The sequence below is a fragment of the Nyctereutes procyonoides genome, unplaced genomic scaffold, assembly GCF_905146905.1.
Source record: "Nyctereutes procyonoides isolate TBG_1078 unplaced genomic scaffold, NYPRO_anot_genome, whole genome shotgun sequence".
NCBI classification, from domain to species: Eukaryota; Metazoa; Chordata; class Mammalia; order Carnivora; family Canidae; genus Nyctereutes; species Nyctereutes procyonoides.
Window position 1 is genome coordinate 59,722,276 of NW_026575047.1, and position 20,289 is coordinate 59,742,564.

The 20,289-nt window shown below is 40.3% G+C and overlaps 1 protein-coding gene across 5 annotated transcripts in view; it reads right to left on the bottom strand.

Annotated features, from left to right (window-relative positions):
* OCA2 (OCA2 melanosomal transmembrane protein) overlaps positions 1 to 20,289 on the bottom strand; it is a 389,085-nt gene that overhangs the window by 271,312 nt on the left and 97,484 nt on the right. For 3 of the 5 annotated variants that reach the window (XM_055326878.1, XM_055326877.1, XM_055326879.1), the window contains 3 exons: positions 17,293 to 17,456; positions 15,534 to 15,616; positions 14,179 to 14,332 (listed from right to left, as the gene is read on the bottom strand). The exons of 1 other annotated variant lie outside the window; for it this stretch is intronic. In XM_055326878.1, coding sequence (XP_055182853.1) covers positions 14,179 to 14,332; positions 15,534 to 15,616; positions 17,293 to 17,456 — 401 coding nt within the window. The remainder of the gene's footprint in view (positions 1 to 14,178; positions 14,333 to 15,533; positions 15,617 to 17,292; positions 17,457 to 20,289) is intronic. One more of the 5 variants, XM_055326880.1, reaches the window with a different exon arrangement.

The window sequence follows — 20,289 nt, forward strand, 5'->3', positions numbered from 1 at the left end:
TGCTAAGAGACTAGATCTTAATTGTTATCACCACATAAGATAATTGATAATTATGTAACAGTGATAGAGGTGTTGGTTAAAGCTACAGTGATAATCATATTGCAATATTTATATATTTGTACCCTCAAACATCTCCCCAATTTACCTATCTCCCAGGCCCTGGTAACCATCATTCTACTCTTTTTCTGCAAGTTTGGCTTTTTTAGATTCCACATATAAGTAAGATCATATAGTAATTTGTCTTTCTCTGACTTATCTCATTAGCATAAATTAGCAATATATAAATATTGCAATATATAAATTATCAAACATGTTATACAATTTAAGCTTACCCAATGTAATATGTCAATTAAATCTCAAAAAAACATCTGCTCATTCTAGACCTTGGGTGCTCTAAAAATGGCAAAAAGGAAAAAAATAAGAAAAAGAAAAGTATCTTGTAAAATACCAAAACAGAATCTTTTAAATAACACATTGTCAGCAAATAAAATAACATTGAAGAACAACAACAAAAATGTACTGTTTTATCAAGAGACTTGCCCAAGCTAGACCATAAAAGCAGACCTGATGGGAGAGAAACACCCCACAGCTCCTATGATTCTCCCAACCCCCAGCTCATCCACCCTGATGCCAGTTGTCCCTTGAGGCTCTCATCCTCCCCCATGGCATGGCAGTGCTTCCTGCACCCTGAATCTTGGCTCTATCTTCTGGAAGAGGTCATGTGGGGAAGGAATGGAACTTGGGCAAGGACTTGGATGTGGACACTCCCTGTGTAGTAGGGTCTGTGTGTTCCCAATCCTGAGGGTATCCAGGCCTCTGGGGAATCAACTCTCCAAACTGCCAGGTGCAGGCAAAAAACAGGTCAGACTCTCCAACTCTTGCCCCAGCACAGCCTAGTCATGGCTCAAGAGGCAAGCCAGTGACATGAAGACAACGTAGCATGGGGATCTATCTGGTGTATACACTCAACACACATTGTCTCACATTCTAGCACACACACAAACAAGCATACACCATCACTAACTCACACACACAGACACACAGTCTTACCAACTCACACACATCCACTCATAATCTCACACTCACATCTAGTCTTGCACACCCACACAGCACTGACAGTTTCACATACCCACCCTTGCACACACAGACATGCTCCACAGCCTCCTCACACTCTCACTCACACATAGTCTCATTTACACATGCGCACACACTCATCCCAAATGTCCTTCCAATTGATCCCTCCATCTCACAGCAGCCAGGTCTTTGATTACAGACAAAGCCCTGACTGATCATCAAACTGGAGGACAAGGCAAGCCCCTGCCCATGAACTTCAGATTTCTTCTTGCATATATACAAGGGCATTCACCCCCTTGCATCACCCACATGTGTGAGACACTGGGGTCAGGAGGCAGCTTGGCTGGGGCACCTACTTTCAGCTGCATACTGAAGCTCAGCAACCATGTGATATCCTTTGATACCTCCACTCCCTTTCTCAGAGGAGGGGCTTGACCATGGAAGAACATGAGTTCAATCTTGCCTCTACCACTTACCAAAGGTGAGATCTGTATCAAGTTGTCCTCTCTAAGGTTTCTCTAGTTATAAAACAGGAACATAACATCTCCCTCATGGGGACCTCCTATGTTAGTCCTAGGGTTGCAGTCACAAAGTAGATGGCTTAAAATTGCACAGATCTATTCTCTTATACTTTGATAGGTCAGAAACCCAACAAGTCAGCAGTGCAGCATTCCTTCTGAGGGTTCTACAGATGAATCCATCACCTCACCTATTCCAGCTTCTAGAGGCTGCCCATGCTCCATGACCTGTGCCTGTTTTTTCCATTCTCAAAGTCATAAATAGTGGGTCATAAGCCCTCACATCACCTTTCTATAACCTTTATTCCATAATTATGTCTCCCTCTAATCACAACTGGGAAAGATTTTTCACTTTCACAGAAACGGGCCCACTTGGATAATCCAGGCTAATCTCCCAAAGTCCTTAATTTAAGCACATCTACAAAGTTTCTTCTACCTTATAAGGTCATATATTCACAGGTTCTAGAGATTGGGATATGCATGTCTGAGGTTGGGGTGGGGGGAGCTTATTTAACCTACCATATCTTTCTGGAATTAAAGAATATAACATTTGCAAACACAAAGCTAGACCATGGTGGGTACATAATAGATATTCATTCACCCTGATGTAGCTTTTCCTGCTCTGGCTGCTGCTGTTTCCTGCTCCTTGACAAGCAGTTCTGCCTAGGGGAGAAGCATGGGTTCCAAAGCCAGTTCATCAAGGATTGAGCCCCTACTTCATCTTTACCAGCAAGCAATTTAACTTTTCTGAGCTTCAATTTCCTTGTCTATAAAATGGGGATAATAATAAAGCCCACCTTGTGGGATTATAGTGGGGATCTTATTAACACACATAGAATTTTCAGAACTGTGCCTGTTTGTCCACCATTGCTGGGTATCAAAAGCATCATTATTTTCTTTGAAGTCAAAGCCCTCTTTACGCACTGGCTTCCTTCATCTTCCCCCCTCCCCCCCGCTGCCTCCCGCCACACACACACCTCTTAACTTGATTTAGCTTCAAACCAGACAATTCAGTTCACAGGCTGCATGTCCAGGAACAGTCAAGGGCATGGGCAACATAGAGCAATCAGGAGGGCTGTAAGTGTTCCAGGGCTGGAACACTTCCAGCACTAGGTTACTAAATTACTAGAATTGTAGATAAATCTACAAAATATTGGAATTTTTTCTAAGGAATTTCTTTGAGAAACCATGAAATATGAAATTGTGAGCTTGTCAGAAGAAATGTAAGCAGCATGGCCAACTGTGGTTGGAAGACCCACATCCCATCCCAACTCCTTCGATTACAAAAGTGTCTTTGCAATTCAGCATTTTTGTCATTAGGTAAAGGGCTTGTATTACATAATCCACCAGCTCTCGCAGTTCTGAAGTCTTTGATTTCAAAGAAGAGAAAGATAGCTACCTCTCTAACAAGGTAATGGAGGCTGCTAGACAGAGTCTGCTAGACGCTACTAGAAGCAATATGTTCTGTGAATCACAATACTAACTTCTGGGCAATAAAAAAAAGGCTTGCAAACAAAGGGAAATGATTAAGGGGGCAGAGCCATTGCCCACAGCTATATATTTTTTTAAAGATTTTATTTATTCATGAGAGACAGAACGAGAGAGAGAGAGAGAGAGAGAGAGAGAGAGAGAGAGGCAGAGACACAGGCAGAGGGAGAAGCAGGCTCCATGCAGGGACCCTGACATGGGACTGGATCCTGGGTCTCCAGGATCATGCCCTGGGCTGAAGGCAGCGCTAAACCACTAAGCCACCAGGCCTGCCTGCATTTGGAAATTTAAAAACGCACTTCTAAATCTATAGGTCAAAGAGGGAGTTTCAAAGGAAGATATTTTAGAAATAAAATAAACAATAGAACTAAATGAAAATGAAAATACAATCTATCAGAATCTGTAAAAGCAGCTAAAGAAGTGCAGAGAGGGAAGGTTATACCAATTAATATTCACATTAGAAAAGAAAGATTTGTTCCAGGTATTCAAGGCTGGTCCAAATTTCTAAAATAAATGAGTATAATCTACTATATCAAACAGCTAGGAAGGAAATCAATTGACGCAAAAAAGTCATTGCAAAAATTCAATATCCAATTATAGCAAAAAGTCTCAGTATACCAGGAAAAGAAAGCAATGTACTCAATCTCATAAACAGCATCTATAAAACCTACAGCTAACATCATACTTAATGGTGAAGGACTGAATGCTTTCTCTTTAAGATCAGAAACAGACAAATATATCTACTTTCACTACTCTTGTTTTGCTACTGCAATAAAGCAAGAAAAATAAATGCATATAGATTTGAAAAAAAAGTTACTATTTCAAATGACATGATTATATACATAGAAAATCCCATACAATCTACAAAAAAATATTTAAGAACTAATAAGTAAAAATATTATTAGTATTTTTATTAACAATAAAATAACAGGATACTAGATCAGCATATTAAAATCAATCGCATTTAAATCTAATGACAATGAAAAAAATATAAACTAAAATAAAAAACACAATTGCATTTACTATTTCCCCCCAAAATAGAGGAAATACTTGAGTGTAGACCTAACAAAATATGTACACAATCAGTATGATGAAAAACTATAAAAGAAATCAAAGATCTAAATAAATGAAGAAACATACAATGTTGATGGACTGGAAGACCTCTCTAAAATATATACGGAAAGACAAAGGCCATAGAATAGCCAATAAAATTTTGAAAAATAAAAGTGGGAGGATCATTCATCTCAGTGTCAGGACTCATATCTATTGTAATCAGGATATCGTGGTGCTGTTGAGAGAATACACACATAAATCAATGAAACAGAATAGAGAATTTAAAAATATATACTTACAAATATGTCCAATTAATTTTTAACAAAGGAGCAAAAGCAATTCAAAAAATAGTGCTGGAGGCTCATAAATTTAAAAATGTACAAGAAAAAAAATTAAAAATGTACCACAGATCAAAAAATTAATCTCCCTTAAACTTCACACCTTAAGCAATGGCTGACTCAAAATTGATCACAGACTCAAATGTAAAAAGTAAGACAACATAAATTTAGGAAAAAACATAGGAAAAGATCTTTGGGATCTAGATTTAGGCAGAGTTCTTAAACTTGACACCAAAAGCATCACCTATGAAAGAAAATATTTATAAACTGAACTAATAGAAAGTGTTTGCAAACTACATAACCAACAAAGTCCTTTTTTCTAGAATATATAAAGAACATTTAAAATTGGACATTAAAATGTCATTAAAATGTTTTTAAAAATATTTTTAAATGTTCATAGCAGCCTTATTTTTGATAGCCCAACACGGAAAAAATTATTTTAACCTTTCAAGGGATGAATGCTTAAACACACGATTCCATCCATACCACAGAATATTACTGAGCAATAAAAAGGAACAAACTAGTGATGTATGCAACTCTGTGGATGACCTTCAAGGAAATCATGCTGAGTGGAAAAAAAGCCAATCTCAAAAGGACATATACTACATTATTCCATTACAAAGCATTGATGAAATAGCCTAATTATAAAGAAGGAAAACAAATTATAGTTGCCAGGCCTTAGGGATGATGGGGAAGGGGATGAGTGGCTATACAGAGCTATCACAGGGAGTGTGTGGTGATGGTAGTTCATGTATCTTTATTGCAGTGGTGGTTACACAAGACTATACATACAAAGTTGCACATAACCATACATGCAAACACACACAAACACATACACAGGAGTGTATGTATAATCCTTGAAATCTGAATATGCTCAAAGGATTGTACCAATGTTAACTACTTGGTCTTGATATTATTAAATTGTAGTTGTATAACATGTTTATATTGAGGGAGACTGGAGAAGTATGACAAGACTTCCTTGTACATTTCTTTACAACCCCCTGTGAATCTGAAATTATTTCAAAACAACAAAGAAGGTTTTTAACAGATAATGTAGCCAGTACATTATAATACAGAGCAGTAGAGGAGCAGAGGTGCCTATCCTAAGAGGCACCAGTTCACGGGACTGACTTATAAATAGTGTGAGGGTGGAGGGAAGAATTAAGATGACAGAGGAGTAGGGCACCCTAAGTTCATCTGGTCCCTGGAATCCAGCTAGATAGTTATCAAATCATTCTGAATATCTATGAAATCAGAGATATGAGAAAAATGTTGCAATTCTACAAATAGAAAAGCAACCACTTTTTGGAAGGTAGGAGGAACAAAGATTTGAATCCAGGGTGATATATCTGAAGACACAGTGAAGGGAAGGGAGGCTGCTTAAGGAGTCTCCCGCAAAGTATTTTAAGCAGCAGAGCACAAAATCAGAAGTTTTAGAAGTCTGTTATAGTAGGGGACATCCCTGGCTTAGAGGTGCTCAGCTGGCGAAGTGGGGTGGAATCTCAGGTGGGAAAGCATGGTCTCAGGATCCCTGGGATCACAAAAAGAACAGGGGCGCCTGACTGCAGCAAAGTTCCCAGGCATAAAAAGGGAGAAGCCAGCTGAGTATGGTGAGTCTAGGTGCTGGCTTTCTGCTCTGTGTTGCCATAAACTGCAAACTGCTGTGAGGTCGTGTGACTGTGTTCCTGGCAGAGGTCCAGTAAAAGTCAGAAGACTGGCAAGACCCCCCACCTTCCTCCTCCAGGAGGAACAGCTCAGGATCTATGAGGAGTTTTGAAATTCAGTCCCATGCCTGAGATAAAAACACTCAATCACAGACTGGGTGCATACAGAGTTCAGGTGGAAACCACAGAGATAAGAGTAACTGACGGCTTTTCTGTCAAGGCTCACTGAAGAGTAAGGGGCATGAACTTTCACCTCTGCAGCTAGAAAGTGGGGTGCTGCCATAGTCATCCTGGCCCATTGGTGCTGAAAGCCTTCAGAGAACAAAACAGCATCACATAGTGGAATCCAGAGCTGCTTACACTGAGCCTGCCCTCCTGGGGGGAAGATCCAATTACAATAGGGCAAGTGTACCTGAGAATCAGCGCAACAGGTTCCTCCCCAGAAGACCAACGTGAGCAACTGGCTCAACCAAGCTTGCAGATCATACAAGGCTACAAAACTTCAATTCTTGGGGAAAACAATATATAGTATTCCTTGTTTTTTTTGTTTTGTTTTGTTTTGTTTTTACCCTTTAGTGGTTCAGAATTAAATCTTCAGTTACTTTCTTATTTTTCAACTCACTTTTATTCTTTTTAATATTATTTTATATATACAACATATATTTTTGTTTCCTTTCATTGTATTTTATTTTAATTCATTTTATTTTTTATGTATATATGTTTTTCGTTCTTTCCTATTTCAGAATCTAGTTTATTTTAACAAGAAGACCAAAACATACTCAGGATCCAGTTTTCTATTTTCTTCTGCTTTGTCTCTTATTTGCTTTTTTCTTGTTTCATTTTGTTTTTGTTTATTTCTGGTTTATTTAGTTGTTGTTATATCTTTCTCTCTTCTATTCTTTTCTGGACAAAATGATAAGACAGAGAAATTCATCCAAAAAGAAAAAACAGGGATTTAATTAATACTGATATTAGTGAGATCTCTGATCTAGAATTTTAAACAACTATTATAAAGATACTATCTGGGTTTGAAAAAAGCATAGAAGACACTAGGGAATTTCTTATGGTAGAAATAAAAGAACTAAAAGCTAGTCAGGCCAAAATTAAAAATGATATTACCAAGACACAGTCCCAAAGAGAGGCTCTAAAAGTGAGGATGAATGAAGCAGAAGAAAGAGCCAGTGATATAGAAGATAAAATTGATAGAAAATAAGAAAGCTGAAAAGAAGAGAGAAAGAAAACTATTGATCATGAAGGAAGCCTTAGAGAACCCAATGACTCCACAAACAAAGTAATAGAAGTCCCAGAAGATGAAGAGAGGGAGAGAGGGACAGAGGTTTATTTGAGCAAATTTTAGCTGAGAATTTCCCTAATCTGGGGAAGGAAACAGCCAGGAGTGTCCAGGAGGCACAGAGAACTCCCACCAAAATGAATAAAAATAGGTTAACACCTCAACATATTATAGTGAAGCCTGGAAAATTTCAAAGATAAAGAGAAAATCCTGAAGGCAGCTCAGGACAAAAGGTCCTTAATCTACAGGAGTAGAAATATAGGGCTGGCCACAGACGTGTCCTCAGAGATCTGGCAGGCCAGAAAGTACTGGCACGATATACTTAACATGTTAAATGAGGAAAGTATGCTGCCAAGAATACTTTATCCAGGGAGGCTGTCGTTCAAAATATAAGGAGAGATAAGGATTTTCCAGGACAATCAAAAACTAAAGGAATTTGTGAACACTAAACCAGCCCTGCAAGAAATATTAAAGGGGATCCTGTGAGCAGAGAGCCCCAAAGTAACAGAGACCAGAAAGGAACAGAGACAATCTACAAAAACAATGATTTTATAGCTAAAATGATGGCACTAAATTCATATATTTCAATAATTGCTCTGAATGTAAATGGAGTAAATGCTCCAATCAAAAGATACAGATCTTTGATACAGATAGATACAGATATTGGAGCAATATCAGAATGGAGGGGATCCCTGGGTGGCGCAGCGGTTTGGCGCCTGCCTTTGGCCCAGGGCGCGATCCTGGAGACCCGGGATCGAATCCCACATCGGGCTCCTGGTGCATGGAGCCTGCTTCTCCCTCTGCCTGTGTCTCTGCCTCTCTCTCTCTCTCTCTCTCTCTGTGACTATCATAAATAAATAAAAATTTAAAAAAATATATCAGAATGGATAAAAAAATAAGACTCATCGATATCCTGCTTACAAGAAACTCATTTTAGACACAAAAACACCCACAGATTGAAAGTGACAGGGTGGAGAACCATTTATCATGTCAATGGACATCAAAAGAAAGCTGGAGTAGCCATTCTTATATCAGACAAACTAGATTTTAAATCAAACACTATAATAAGAGCTGAAGAGGGACCCTACATAATAAAGGGTCTACCAAACAAGAAAATCTAACAATTGTAAATATTTATGCCCCCAACTTGGGAGCAGTCAAATATATATATACTAATTAATAACAAAATTAAAGAAACTCATTGATAATAATACAATAATAGTAGGGGACTTTAATACCCCACTCATAGCTAGGGACAGATCATCTAAGCAGATCAACAAGGAAACGAGGCATTGAATCACACACTGGACCTGATGGACTTCATAGATATATTCAGAGCATTTTATGCTAAAGCAGCAGAATATGCATTTTTCTTGAGTGCACATAGAACAGTCTCCAGAATAGATCACATACTGAGTCACAAATCAGGTCTCAACTGGTACGAAAATACTGAGATCATACTATGCGTATTTTCAGACTACAATGCTTTAAAATTTAAAGTCAATCACAAGAAAAAACTTGGAAGGACCATTAATACATGGAGATTAAAGAACATCCTACTAAAGGATGAATGGGTCAACCAGAAAATCAAAGAAGAATTTTTAAAATACATAGAAGCAAATGAAAATGAAAACACGACAGTTCAGAACCTTTGGGATGCAGCAAAGGAGGTCCTAAGAGGGAAATACAGAGTAATACAGGTCTTTCTCAAGAAACAAGGAATGACTCAAACACACAACCTAACCTTACACCTAAAGGAGCTGGAAAAAGAACAGCAAATAAGGCCTAAACCCAGCAGGAGAAGAAAAATAATAAAGATTAGAAATCAATGATATAGAAATCAGAATAGTAGAACAGATCAACAAAACTAGAAGCTGGTTCCTTGAAAGAATTAATAAGATTGATAAACTCCTAGCGAGACTTATGAAAAAGAAAAGAGAAAAGACCAAATAAATAAAATCATGAATGAAAGAAGAGAGATCACAACCAACACTGCAGAACTTTAAACAATTATAAGAGAATATGCTGAGCACTTCTATGCCAACAAATTAGGCAATCTGGAAGAAATGGATACATTCGTGGAACATGTAACCTACCAAAACTGAAACAGGAAGAAATAGAAAGTCGGAACAGACCCATAACCCACAAAGAAATTGAAGCAAAAATCAACAATTTTCCAACAAACAAGAGTCCAGGACCAGATGAGCTCCCAGGGGAATTCTAGCCAACATTTAAAGAAGAATTAGTACCTATTTTTCTGAAACTTCAGAAAATTAGAAACGGAAGGAAAACCTGCAAACTCATTCTATGAAGCCAGCATTACCTTGATCCTAAACCCAGACAAACACTCCACCAAAAAGGAGAAATACAGACCAATATCCTTAATGAACATGGACGCAAAAATTCTCACCAAGATACTAGCTAATTGGATCCAACAGTACATTAAAAGGGGGATCCCTGGGTGGCTCAGCGGTTTGGCAACTGCCTTTGGCCCAGGGCGTGATCCTGGAGTCCCGGAATCGAGACCCACATCGGGCTTCCGGCATGGAGCCTGCTTCTCCCTCCTCCTGTGTCTCTGCCTCTCTCTCTCTATGTCTATCATAAATAAATAAAAAATAAATCTTAAAAAAAAAAACAATACATTAAAAGCATTATTCACCATGACCAATGGGATTTCTTCCTGGGCTGCAAGAGTGATTCAACATCCACAAATCAATCAGTCTGATACACCATAATAATAAAAGAAAGGACAAGAACCATATGATCTTCTCAATAGATGCAGAAAAGGCATTTGACAAAATACAGTATCCTTTCTTGATTAAAAAAAAACTCTCTTTGGGCTAAGGAAAGAGGGAACATACCTCAATATCATAAAATCATGTATAAAAGACACACAGCAAATATCATCCTCAATGGGGAAAAACTGAGAGTTTTTCCCCATAAGGTCAGGAACATGACAGAAATGTCCACTCTCGGGCAGCCCGGGTGGCTCAGTAGTTTAGCGCAGCCTTCTGCCCAGGGTGTGATCCTGGGGTCCCGGGATCCAGTCCCATGTAGGGCTCCCTGCATGGAGCCTGCTTCTCCCTCTGCCTGTGTCTCTGCCTCTCTCTCTCTCTCTCTCTCTCTCTCTCTGTGTGTGTGTCTCTCATGAATAAATAAAAATAAATAAAATCTTAAAAAAAAAGAAAAGAAATGTCCACTCTCACCACTATTGTTCAACATAGTACTGGAAGTCCTAACCTCAGCAATCAGACAACAAAAAGAAATAAAAGGCAACCAATTATCAAAGAAGTCAAACTCTCACTCTCTACAGAAGACATCATACTCTATATAGAAAACTTGAATTAATCCACCCCAAAATTGCTAGAACTGATACAAAATTTCAGCAGTTGCAGGATATAAAATCAATGCACAGAAGTCTTTTGCAACAAAGCAGAAATCAAGAAATAAATCTCATTTACAATTGTACCAGAAACCACAAGATACTTGGGAACCAAAGAGGTAAGGGATCTGTACTCTGAAAACTATAGAACGCTTATTAAAGAAATTGAAGAGGACACAAAAAAGTGGCAAAACATTCTAGGCTCATGAATTGGAAGAACAAATATTGTGAATTTTCACAATAAATGAAATGTGTGGGGATCCCTGGGTGGCGCAGCGGTTTGGCGCCTGCCTTTGGCCCAGGGCGCGATCCTGGAGACCCGGGATCGAATCCCACGTCGGGCTCCCGGTGCATGGAGCCTGCTTCTCCCTCTGCCTGTGTCTCTGCCTCTCTCTCTCTCTCTCTGTGACTATCATAAAAAAAAATGAAATGTGTGAAATGTGTCTATGCTGCCCAGAGCAATCTACACATTAAATACAAACCCTATCAAAATAGCATGGACATTTTTCACAGAGTTGAACAAACAATCCTAAAATTTCTATGGAACTACAATAAAAACCCAAATAGCCAAAGGAATGTTGAAAAAGAAAACCAAACCTGGGGTCATCACAATGCCAGACTTCAAGCTGTATTACCAAGATGTAATCATCAAGATAGTATGGTACTAGCACAAAAACAGACAGAGATTATGGAACAGAATAGAGAACCGAGAAATGGACCCTCAACTCTATAGTCAACTCATCTTTAACAAAGCAGGAAAGAATATCCAATGGAAAAAAGACAGTGCCTTCAACAAATAGTGTTGGAAAAATTGGACAGCTACAGGCAGAAGAATGGAACCGGACCATTCTCTTACATCAGACACAAAGATAAACTCAAAATGGATGAAAGACCTAAATGTGAGACAGGAATCCATCAAAATCCTAGAGGAGAACACAGGCAGCAACCCTCTTCGATCTCAGCTACAGCAATTTCTTGCTAGACCGGTCTCCAAAAGCAAGGGAAACAAAGCAAAAATGAACTATTGGGACTTCATCAAGATAAAAAGCTCTGCACAGCAAAGGAAACATTTGGGAAATCTGAAAAGGCAATCTATGGAATGGGAGAAGATATTTGCAAATGACTAATTAGATGAAGGGCTAGTATTCAAAATCTATAAAGAACTTTTCAAACTCAACACCAAAACAAACAAAGAAACAAATAATCCATCAAGAAATAGGCAGAAGACACGAACAGACATTTCTCCAAAAAGACATATAAATGACCAACAGAAGGATGCCTGAGTGGATCAGTCAATTAAGCATCTGCCTTTGGCTCACATCATGATCCCAGTGTCCTGGGATTGAGCCCTGTGTTGGGCTTCCTGTTCAATAGGGAGTCTACTTCTTCCTGCATCTCCCTGTTTCTGCTCACTCTTTCTCAAAGAACTCTTGCTCTCTTTCTCTCTCGAATAAATAAAATCTTTTTTAAAAAATGGCCAACAGACACATGAAAAAATGCTCAACGTCACTTAGCATCAGGGTAATCCAAATCAAAACCACCATGAGATACCACCTCACATAAGTCAGAATGGCTAAAATTAACAACTCCAAAAACAACAGATGTTGGCAAGGATGCAGAGAAAGGGGAACTCCTTTACACTATTGGTGGGAATGCAAACTGGTGCAGCCACTCTGGAAAACAGTGTGGAGGTTCCTCAAAAAGTTAAAAATAGAGCTACCCTATGACCCAGCGATTGTAGTACTACAAGTTTATCCAAAGGATACAAACATAATGATTCAAAGGGGCACCTGCACCACAATGTTTGCAGCAGCAATGTTCACAATGGCCAAAATACAGAAAGAGTCCAGATTTCCATTGACAGATAAATGGAGAAAGAAGAAGTCATGTGTGTGTATGTATATATGTGTGTACATACATACACACACATATACATACAGTGGAATATTACTCAGCCATCAAAAAGAATGAAATCTTGCCTTTTGCAATGATGTGGATGGAACTAGAAGGAATTATGCTAAGCAAAACAAGTCAGTCAGAGAAAGACAAGTATCAGATGTGGAATTTAATAAACAAAACAGATGAACATAGTGGAAGGAGTGGAAAAATAAAATTAGATGAAATCAGAGAGGGAGATAAACCACAAGAGACTCTTAACTATAGGGAACAAACTGAGGGTTGCTAGAGGGGAGATAGGTGGGGCATGGGGTAACTGGGTGATGGGCATTAAGGAGGGCATGTGATGCATGTTCTATGTGGCCTCTTAAGCGAAAGAAACCCTGCTCCTGGGCTCTCCCAGATTCTCTGATAAGGCTTTTCCCACTGCTGGTAATGGTAATAAACCACAGCCCAGACAGGGCACAGCTGCCTCTGAATCTGTGAGTCTTTCTAGAAGATCACAGTGTATAGGTGTTCAAAGAAATCCAGAAACACAATATTGATTGAGAGGTAAAAAGGAAAATAATGTAGAGAATAGAGTTATGCTGAAATTAAAAAGACATAAGAGATCTAACAACTAAACCAATGATTGGATCTTGGAATTTTAGGCTCAACTTACTGGAGCAAACATTTCTCATCAGGTAGACTAGACAACCATGGAAAGAAAATCTTCTGGAATTTCCTGGCCACTTCTGCAGGCCATTTCCTTGACAACTCCAAGGCATTTCCCATACTTATCCTACACTCATGAAGAAGTACATCTTCAGAATCACATCCTCTACGGACCTTCCAAGCTCAACTTACTGGAGCCAAGATTCCCATGAACGTGTTGCTGTACACCTGGTTTAATGATTAAATTAACAATGGACCAGCCCACCCAGGCAGTGTCTGTACTTTGTTGCATGCTATTAAAGGTAGAGCCGCACTTAGTTTCCCAGAAACATGAAATTTATAAGATATGAGATCACTTGTGAAAAGGTTCATTAGCTGAGTTGATACACATCACAAATAGTAATTCCGCCCCCCATAAAGCCCAAGGTCTCTTCATTCCCTATAATACACACAATCCTATGAAGCAAATAGGGGGCATTTTAATGTGCATCTCAGAGAGGTTCAACACTTACCCCCTCAGCATCACACTTCAAGTGAACGGCAGAGTGAGGGTGAGAAAATCATGTACATATACAGTTTTCTCAGGTAAACTTTTGCAGGGGCCCACTAAAACTCATCTTGCATGTGTCAGTTGCCAAGATTCAGCAAATATTCCAGTAAGATCAATATTCTACCTAGAATGATGGAAATCTTCCTTTTTAGGAAAGATGCCATTACAGTTTGATTAAAAGCAGAACTGAGCCCATCTGGAGCACCCACATGTTGAAAGATACTTACCTGTGAGCCCAGATAAGTCTTAGAGAGCTGGCATGAAAGTTACCTCAAATATAATCAGCATGTAGACCCCAGCAAGGATGACCACAGCAATAGTCACTTGTGTTTCTATGTTTGCACGGAGGTAATGATGAGCCATCAAAAGAGGAACTGCCTGTGTCTGCTGGAGGGAGGCTCGAATGCTGATAGAAACAGTATCTCTGCAGAATGAAGCAAAGATATCACCACTGGTAAGGGAAACCAATCTCTATGTCAACAATTAATGCTTGCTTCCTTGGTGTCCTTTCCAACACAAGTCATCCAGAGTTCAAACTGACCCCAAAGTGATCTAACCCAAAGTCTAACCTGGCAGACGAGGAGTTCTAAGTGCATATGAGCAGTTGAGATGCAGACACAGCCTCCCTGTGGCCAGGTCCATCTGATGTGGGCCCCTCAGCCCTCATCTGGCAGGTGCCACTCCAACAATTAACAGGGAGCAAGGACTTTCATACTGGTTCTAGCCATTTAATTTTCTCTCTCCTCATCACACACTGACTGCTTTGCCTGCTAAAAATAGCAAATACAACCATTCTCACATGATGGAGATTCAAAAAAGGCCATATTCAACCTGAGAACATGTAGACAGGTTGTCATAGATATTTGGGAAAAGTACCTGGAACAAGAAACATCCAAGTAATCAACAGTATGTGGCATGGTGAAACTAAAGCACTTTTCTAAAAATTTAGTCAGTAACTATTCTGAGCTGAACTGTGTCCCTACAAAATATAGATGTTGACACCCTAACCCTCAATACTTCATAATGTGACTATATTTGGAGATAGAGTCTTTACAGAGATGATTAAGCTAAAATGAGGTCACTAGTGTGACTGGTGTCCTTATAAGAAGGGACTGGGACAGACAGACACACACACACACAGAAAAGTCCACGTGAAAACATAGGAACAAGAAGCCAAGGAGAGAGTACTCTGAAGAGACAAACCTTCCAGAACCCTTGAGGGAATAAACTTTTACTGTTTAAGTCATGCAGTCTGTGGTATTTGTTATAGCAGGCTTAGCAAACTCAATATGGAGTGGCATTGAAGAAAAAGAGAAAGAATCCTAAAATTTCCTAGAATTCCCCATTGTAGAGCTTTATAATATTAATGAAATTAAAACATCAACTATAAAATACCATTTGCTTCAGAATGGACCCTGTAATCAATCCTCATTTCCTGACACTTGTGGTTAATGATGCCCTACTACATTCTTCATGTTCATAGACTGTACAGTTGGAGCATCCCATCCAGACCGCAAAGCTGATCTGCCTATTTGTGCCAGAAATTGGAGTCCCACGAGCCAAACTTTGTAAGTGAGAATGTTCCAAAAGTCCTCCCCCAAGATCTTTGATCACTTCAGACCCACCTGCTCAGCATCTCAAAGGTCCTGCTCACCACCAAGCGCTCACTTCTTCTTGGATTTAAAAATACTGTCCAATTCTGAGTGACCTGTAAAAATTGAAATGTAATATCACAGTAAGGCTTTGAATCTGAACCATCACCCAGGATTCAGCACTATTCAGTGTAGGTGTTAGTTTAGAAGAAGAAAAGAAGAAAAAGAGGAACAGCAAGGACTTTTTATACAGCTCCCACATCCCTGACACTAGAGCATATACAAGCTGTGTGGAACTGGCAATTTCCACAATGTAGATGGCTTCAAGGAAAAAAAAAAGAATACAGAGTACAAAAACAGAATTAGTGTAAAAGGCACAAGGGTATAGAAGTAAATATGATTTATTAGGAGAAAAAAATCACTGCACTTTATGAGAGACTTGGGATCTTCTGAGCCTTCTGAGGCAACTCACAAGAAGTACTTGCTTAGAACTGCTTCCTGCTTGCAAGCTGGAAGAAGAAAGCTCTCCATACCCATACCCATGTCACAGGACCCCATGGGAGGTAGGACCCAAGGATGAAGCTTCCTTTGCTGCAGGCAAATCTACCCCACATATTCCTGTTCTAAGCAGGATAATGGAGAAATCAGTGGAGGGGGGCCAGATGTGAGCAGAAAGCGAAGGCCTGGCTTAAGTAGCCAAGGGACCAAGGAAACTTTAATGGAGGACTGGAGCTTTGCTGCCCCTAATCATAAAGCAAATGAAAATAGGAACTCTGAAATTGATCAAGGCATGAATGTGCGCATTAGAGCAGAATAGCTCAATACCGCCTCTTGGGCAGCACCTATGTCTGCAGGCTGCAAAAGGTCACATCTTCCTCCACACCAGACCCACAGACAGAGCAGACAGATGTGTGCCCACCTCGCCTTTACCAAGAAATCCTTGCCAGCCAACTGTGCACTGCACACAAGGAGGCCAAGTTTACATCCTAAGACCACAGCCAAGGCAACTGGTTAGAACACTGGTGAGGCACAGACTATCACCCATGAAACCGCAGCCTCATTCATATTGAGGCCTTTGCTCTGTGGACCCTGCTCTGCAAGGCAGGAAAATGTGAGAGGTGCACCATTTTGGATGACACAGCATTGTGCACCAGTTCCTTTTATTGATTATAAGAGGGAAAACCCTTGAACTTCATACACAAGTCACTATGATAATCCTGGGGAGTCATCAAGCCCAGGACTTGGGAGACAGGTCAGGACATACAGAGGACTGTCAGACCTTATCTGGACTCTGGGCCATGGTGACAACACCACTGCTGCCTCTCCTTGCCTTGGAAGGATGGGAGAAAAAGGGTTTTGTCTAGAAGATGCTAAGCACAAGAGTCTACCACTTTAGAAGCAGAAGCTTTGGGAAACTATGCAAGTCTGAGCCAAGTGTCCCCAAGCCCAAAGGAACTGTGCTGTTGAAATATCTTCTGTGCCATAGGAAAGCCCAGGTTTAATTGTGCTTTAACAACAGAAAACCACTTTCAAATATATAATAATTCCCTGAATTGTCCAGCAAAATAATCTGAATTTAAAAACTTACAAGCTTGATTTTACTACAATGGTAAGAGTTGTCTTAGACAAAAGGAGAAAAGAAAATTTCAAAGACAAAGCAAAAGATAGGGCTTGCCTAATAACAGTGCCATTCCCTTATGGCTTCCCATCAAATCTACTCAAAAGGAAACTCGATTTATAAAGAGATTAAATGAGTTTTTACAATTCCTTTCAAATAACTTGTAAGTATAACCTGCTGTGGCCGCCGCCGCCTGGAGCCTGGAACATCAGCCTGGGTCACTTCCACCACGACATGTTCTTCTCTGCTGGTGTAACTTGGGCCACCAGCCACCACCAGCGCCCCTGCCAGGTCCACCTGGAGCAGTGTGGAGTCCATGTGGCTGGTGAGGTTTGAAGCTGAGGCAAAGTCAAGGTGAACCACAAAGCAAGGAAGTCCTGAGGCCTGAAGTCCCCGCACCATCCACCCAGTGAGTACCCTCCTCAGAAAATGCACACAGAAATACATATCCAGGCTGTTTTCCTCCTACTGAACTGCAGCCCTTGGCCACTCCGTATCTCTTTAGCACCTCACTCCGGACATGCAGTTGGTTTTGCAACATCTGATCCTGTGTGTTTCAAATTATCTGTTTAAACCTCAAAGTGGTGTCTCCCCATCCTGCCATTATCTCTGCTTCCACTTTTTGCAGGCAGCATCAAATTGCCTAAGCTCCTAGACCCACAGTGAGCTAGAAGACAAGATGGTTGCATAAATGAAGAGACACACTGATCCACATCCATGCCCAAATCCTATAGGTTCCAGGTCTCTATTTTTAGAATGAGAAATCACAAAGAGAGTTGAAAGTAAGAATTCTGAAGTCAGCTAAATAAGTGACACACACTGCAGTGAAGAGAGAAATTTCTTCAAAATGTCTTAAGGGCTCTTGATCAGGGAAAAATTATCAGGTAAAGAGGCTTTTCTCCTACAGAATATAATTCCCTTGATACTTACCCCCCACTGTAGGCCTCCCCTTAGCTCCTACATCCTGCATTTGGGTGTTACACAAACATAGGAGCCTATGTTATTCAGCCCTTTTCTTGCTGCTCTGGGCCAGCTCCTTTCTCTGCTGCAAGGTTCTGGGGGTCATGAAAGGGATTCTAACAGTGACTAGCCTAGTCATTTTGATCCAGAAGAGAAAATTGTTGTAGGTGGAAATATGAATCTCAAAATAATTTATGCTTTATATGAGATCTCAAAAGACTTAGCAGGAGCTCACTGATCGTAGGATTCAGTAGCCAATTCCCTTAATCTGTCTTAAAACCCTAGAAGAGGGACACGTGGGTGGCTCTGCAGTTTAGCACCTGCCTTTGGCCCAGGGTGTGATCCAGGAGTCCTCAGATGGAGTCCCACGTCAGGCTTCCTGCATGGAGCTCTCTGCCTGTGTCTCTGCCTCTTTCTGTGTGTATCTCATGAATAAACAAATAAAATCTTTAAAAAAAAAAAACCCTAGAAGAAACAGGTGGTTTATAAAACAGACTAAGGGAAAAGGCAGAACTTCACTGTTGCCAAAATGTACACAAGATTAGCTTTGACTGTCAAGGGCCAATGAATGGTTAATGCTTTTTTCATTATCTATTTCCTCCAGCACAATGTACTGGTTTAAATTGTACAAATAAAACATCCTGGTAAAGAAAGTGCTTTATCAGCCCTGTTGTCCATCATGAGAGCCCAGAATGAGCAACCATCCCCAACACTTGGTTGGAAAGCCTCTCCACACACCTATGCTGTTACTTGGGTTCCATCAAGGACAAATGGAAAATGGAAGTCACACATTAGGCAGGATGTATTAAGAAAAGGCGCAAAGAGACACTGCTGTTTCTGCCAAAATTACTCCTGTCCTGGTCTTTCCCCAGGGCGAATACAAACTACAGGGTAGAGAGAATTTCAATTCAGAAAGGATTCCAGAGACCTTGCAGAAACCCAAAAGACAGAACAGCACCACCTTGAGGCCAACATTGGAAAAGCAGTGGCTTCACCCTTAGATTTAACGAATGTTGTTGGAGCATCTATTGGGTTCCAAGAAATGAATGAATAAAATAAGACCTTTGTCCTGAGGGTCAGGGGGTATCTCATACCCTGTTGTGGAGACAATCATGTAACAAAGCACACTATGATTAACCAACTAAATGGAATGCACACAAAATCATATAGACACAGGACAACAGGTACTTCCACCCTTCCTTTTCTCTTTCTAGATGCCCACCATGCACTTAGGATTCAAAGCCTACTGGGATGCTCTGGTGTCAACTGTGACTTCCAGATCCCTGAAAACCGGAGCCTCTAACTGAGCCTCACCCCTGCAGGCAGCTTCAATCCTTGCTTTCCAGCCATGTTGAACTGTCTGCAACGCTCATAACACATAGTTCTCTGCCTTTGCCTCAAATGCCTTCCCCAAATCTGAAGAACTACTACCATCTTTTGAGTTCTCACTCAAGCTTTCCTCTCCTTATATCTTTCCTTGTCATCCACAACTCCAGTAGATCCTCTGGCTTCTTCCAGTGTTCCTCTGTATATTGGGCTCACGCCATACTGCAGTTGTTTTAAATTTTTCTCCCCAACTGGTCTCACTCCTCAAGAAGAGTAACTGCATCTTATTCATTTCTCTACTTCTCTAGAAACTAATGTAGTTCTGACCATATTAGATGCCCCAACGAATACTTTTTCCATCAATAATATTTGTTTGTAGCATCATCCTTGAAGCTTAATCCTCCAAACCTAGACCAGAGTCTCTGCCAGATCCAGGGGCATGGAGAAGCCAGAGAGAAATTGCCTCCTTTCTCTAGTTCCTGCCTTTACCACTACCCAAATAAAAGTTATATTTCAAGAGCTAACTTGAGATGCCGTCCATAAACCTTCTTCTCACTCTGTGAGCCCCGTAAACATCCCTCTTCTGAGTTCCTGGTTAATCATCTTCCTGTTGTACTTCTAATGAGTATAACCATTGACTCTGCTCTGGTTGTCCCAGTGCAGGCAGCTGTCTTGGCAGCCTGTATGTGGTGGGGAGAAAAACACATGACCAAAACACTTCTAAACAGCCGGCAATGTGCTGCTACTGGACACTGGACATGGAACAAATTCACAAGAGCCTGAAAATGGGCCTTCATTTCTATCTAAACTATAGAGTTCTCTAGGACTTACCCTTCAGTTTGCTACAGAGCCAATCAAATGCCAAGTTCGGTCAACACTGGTCAG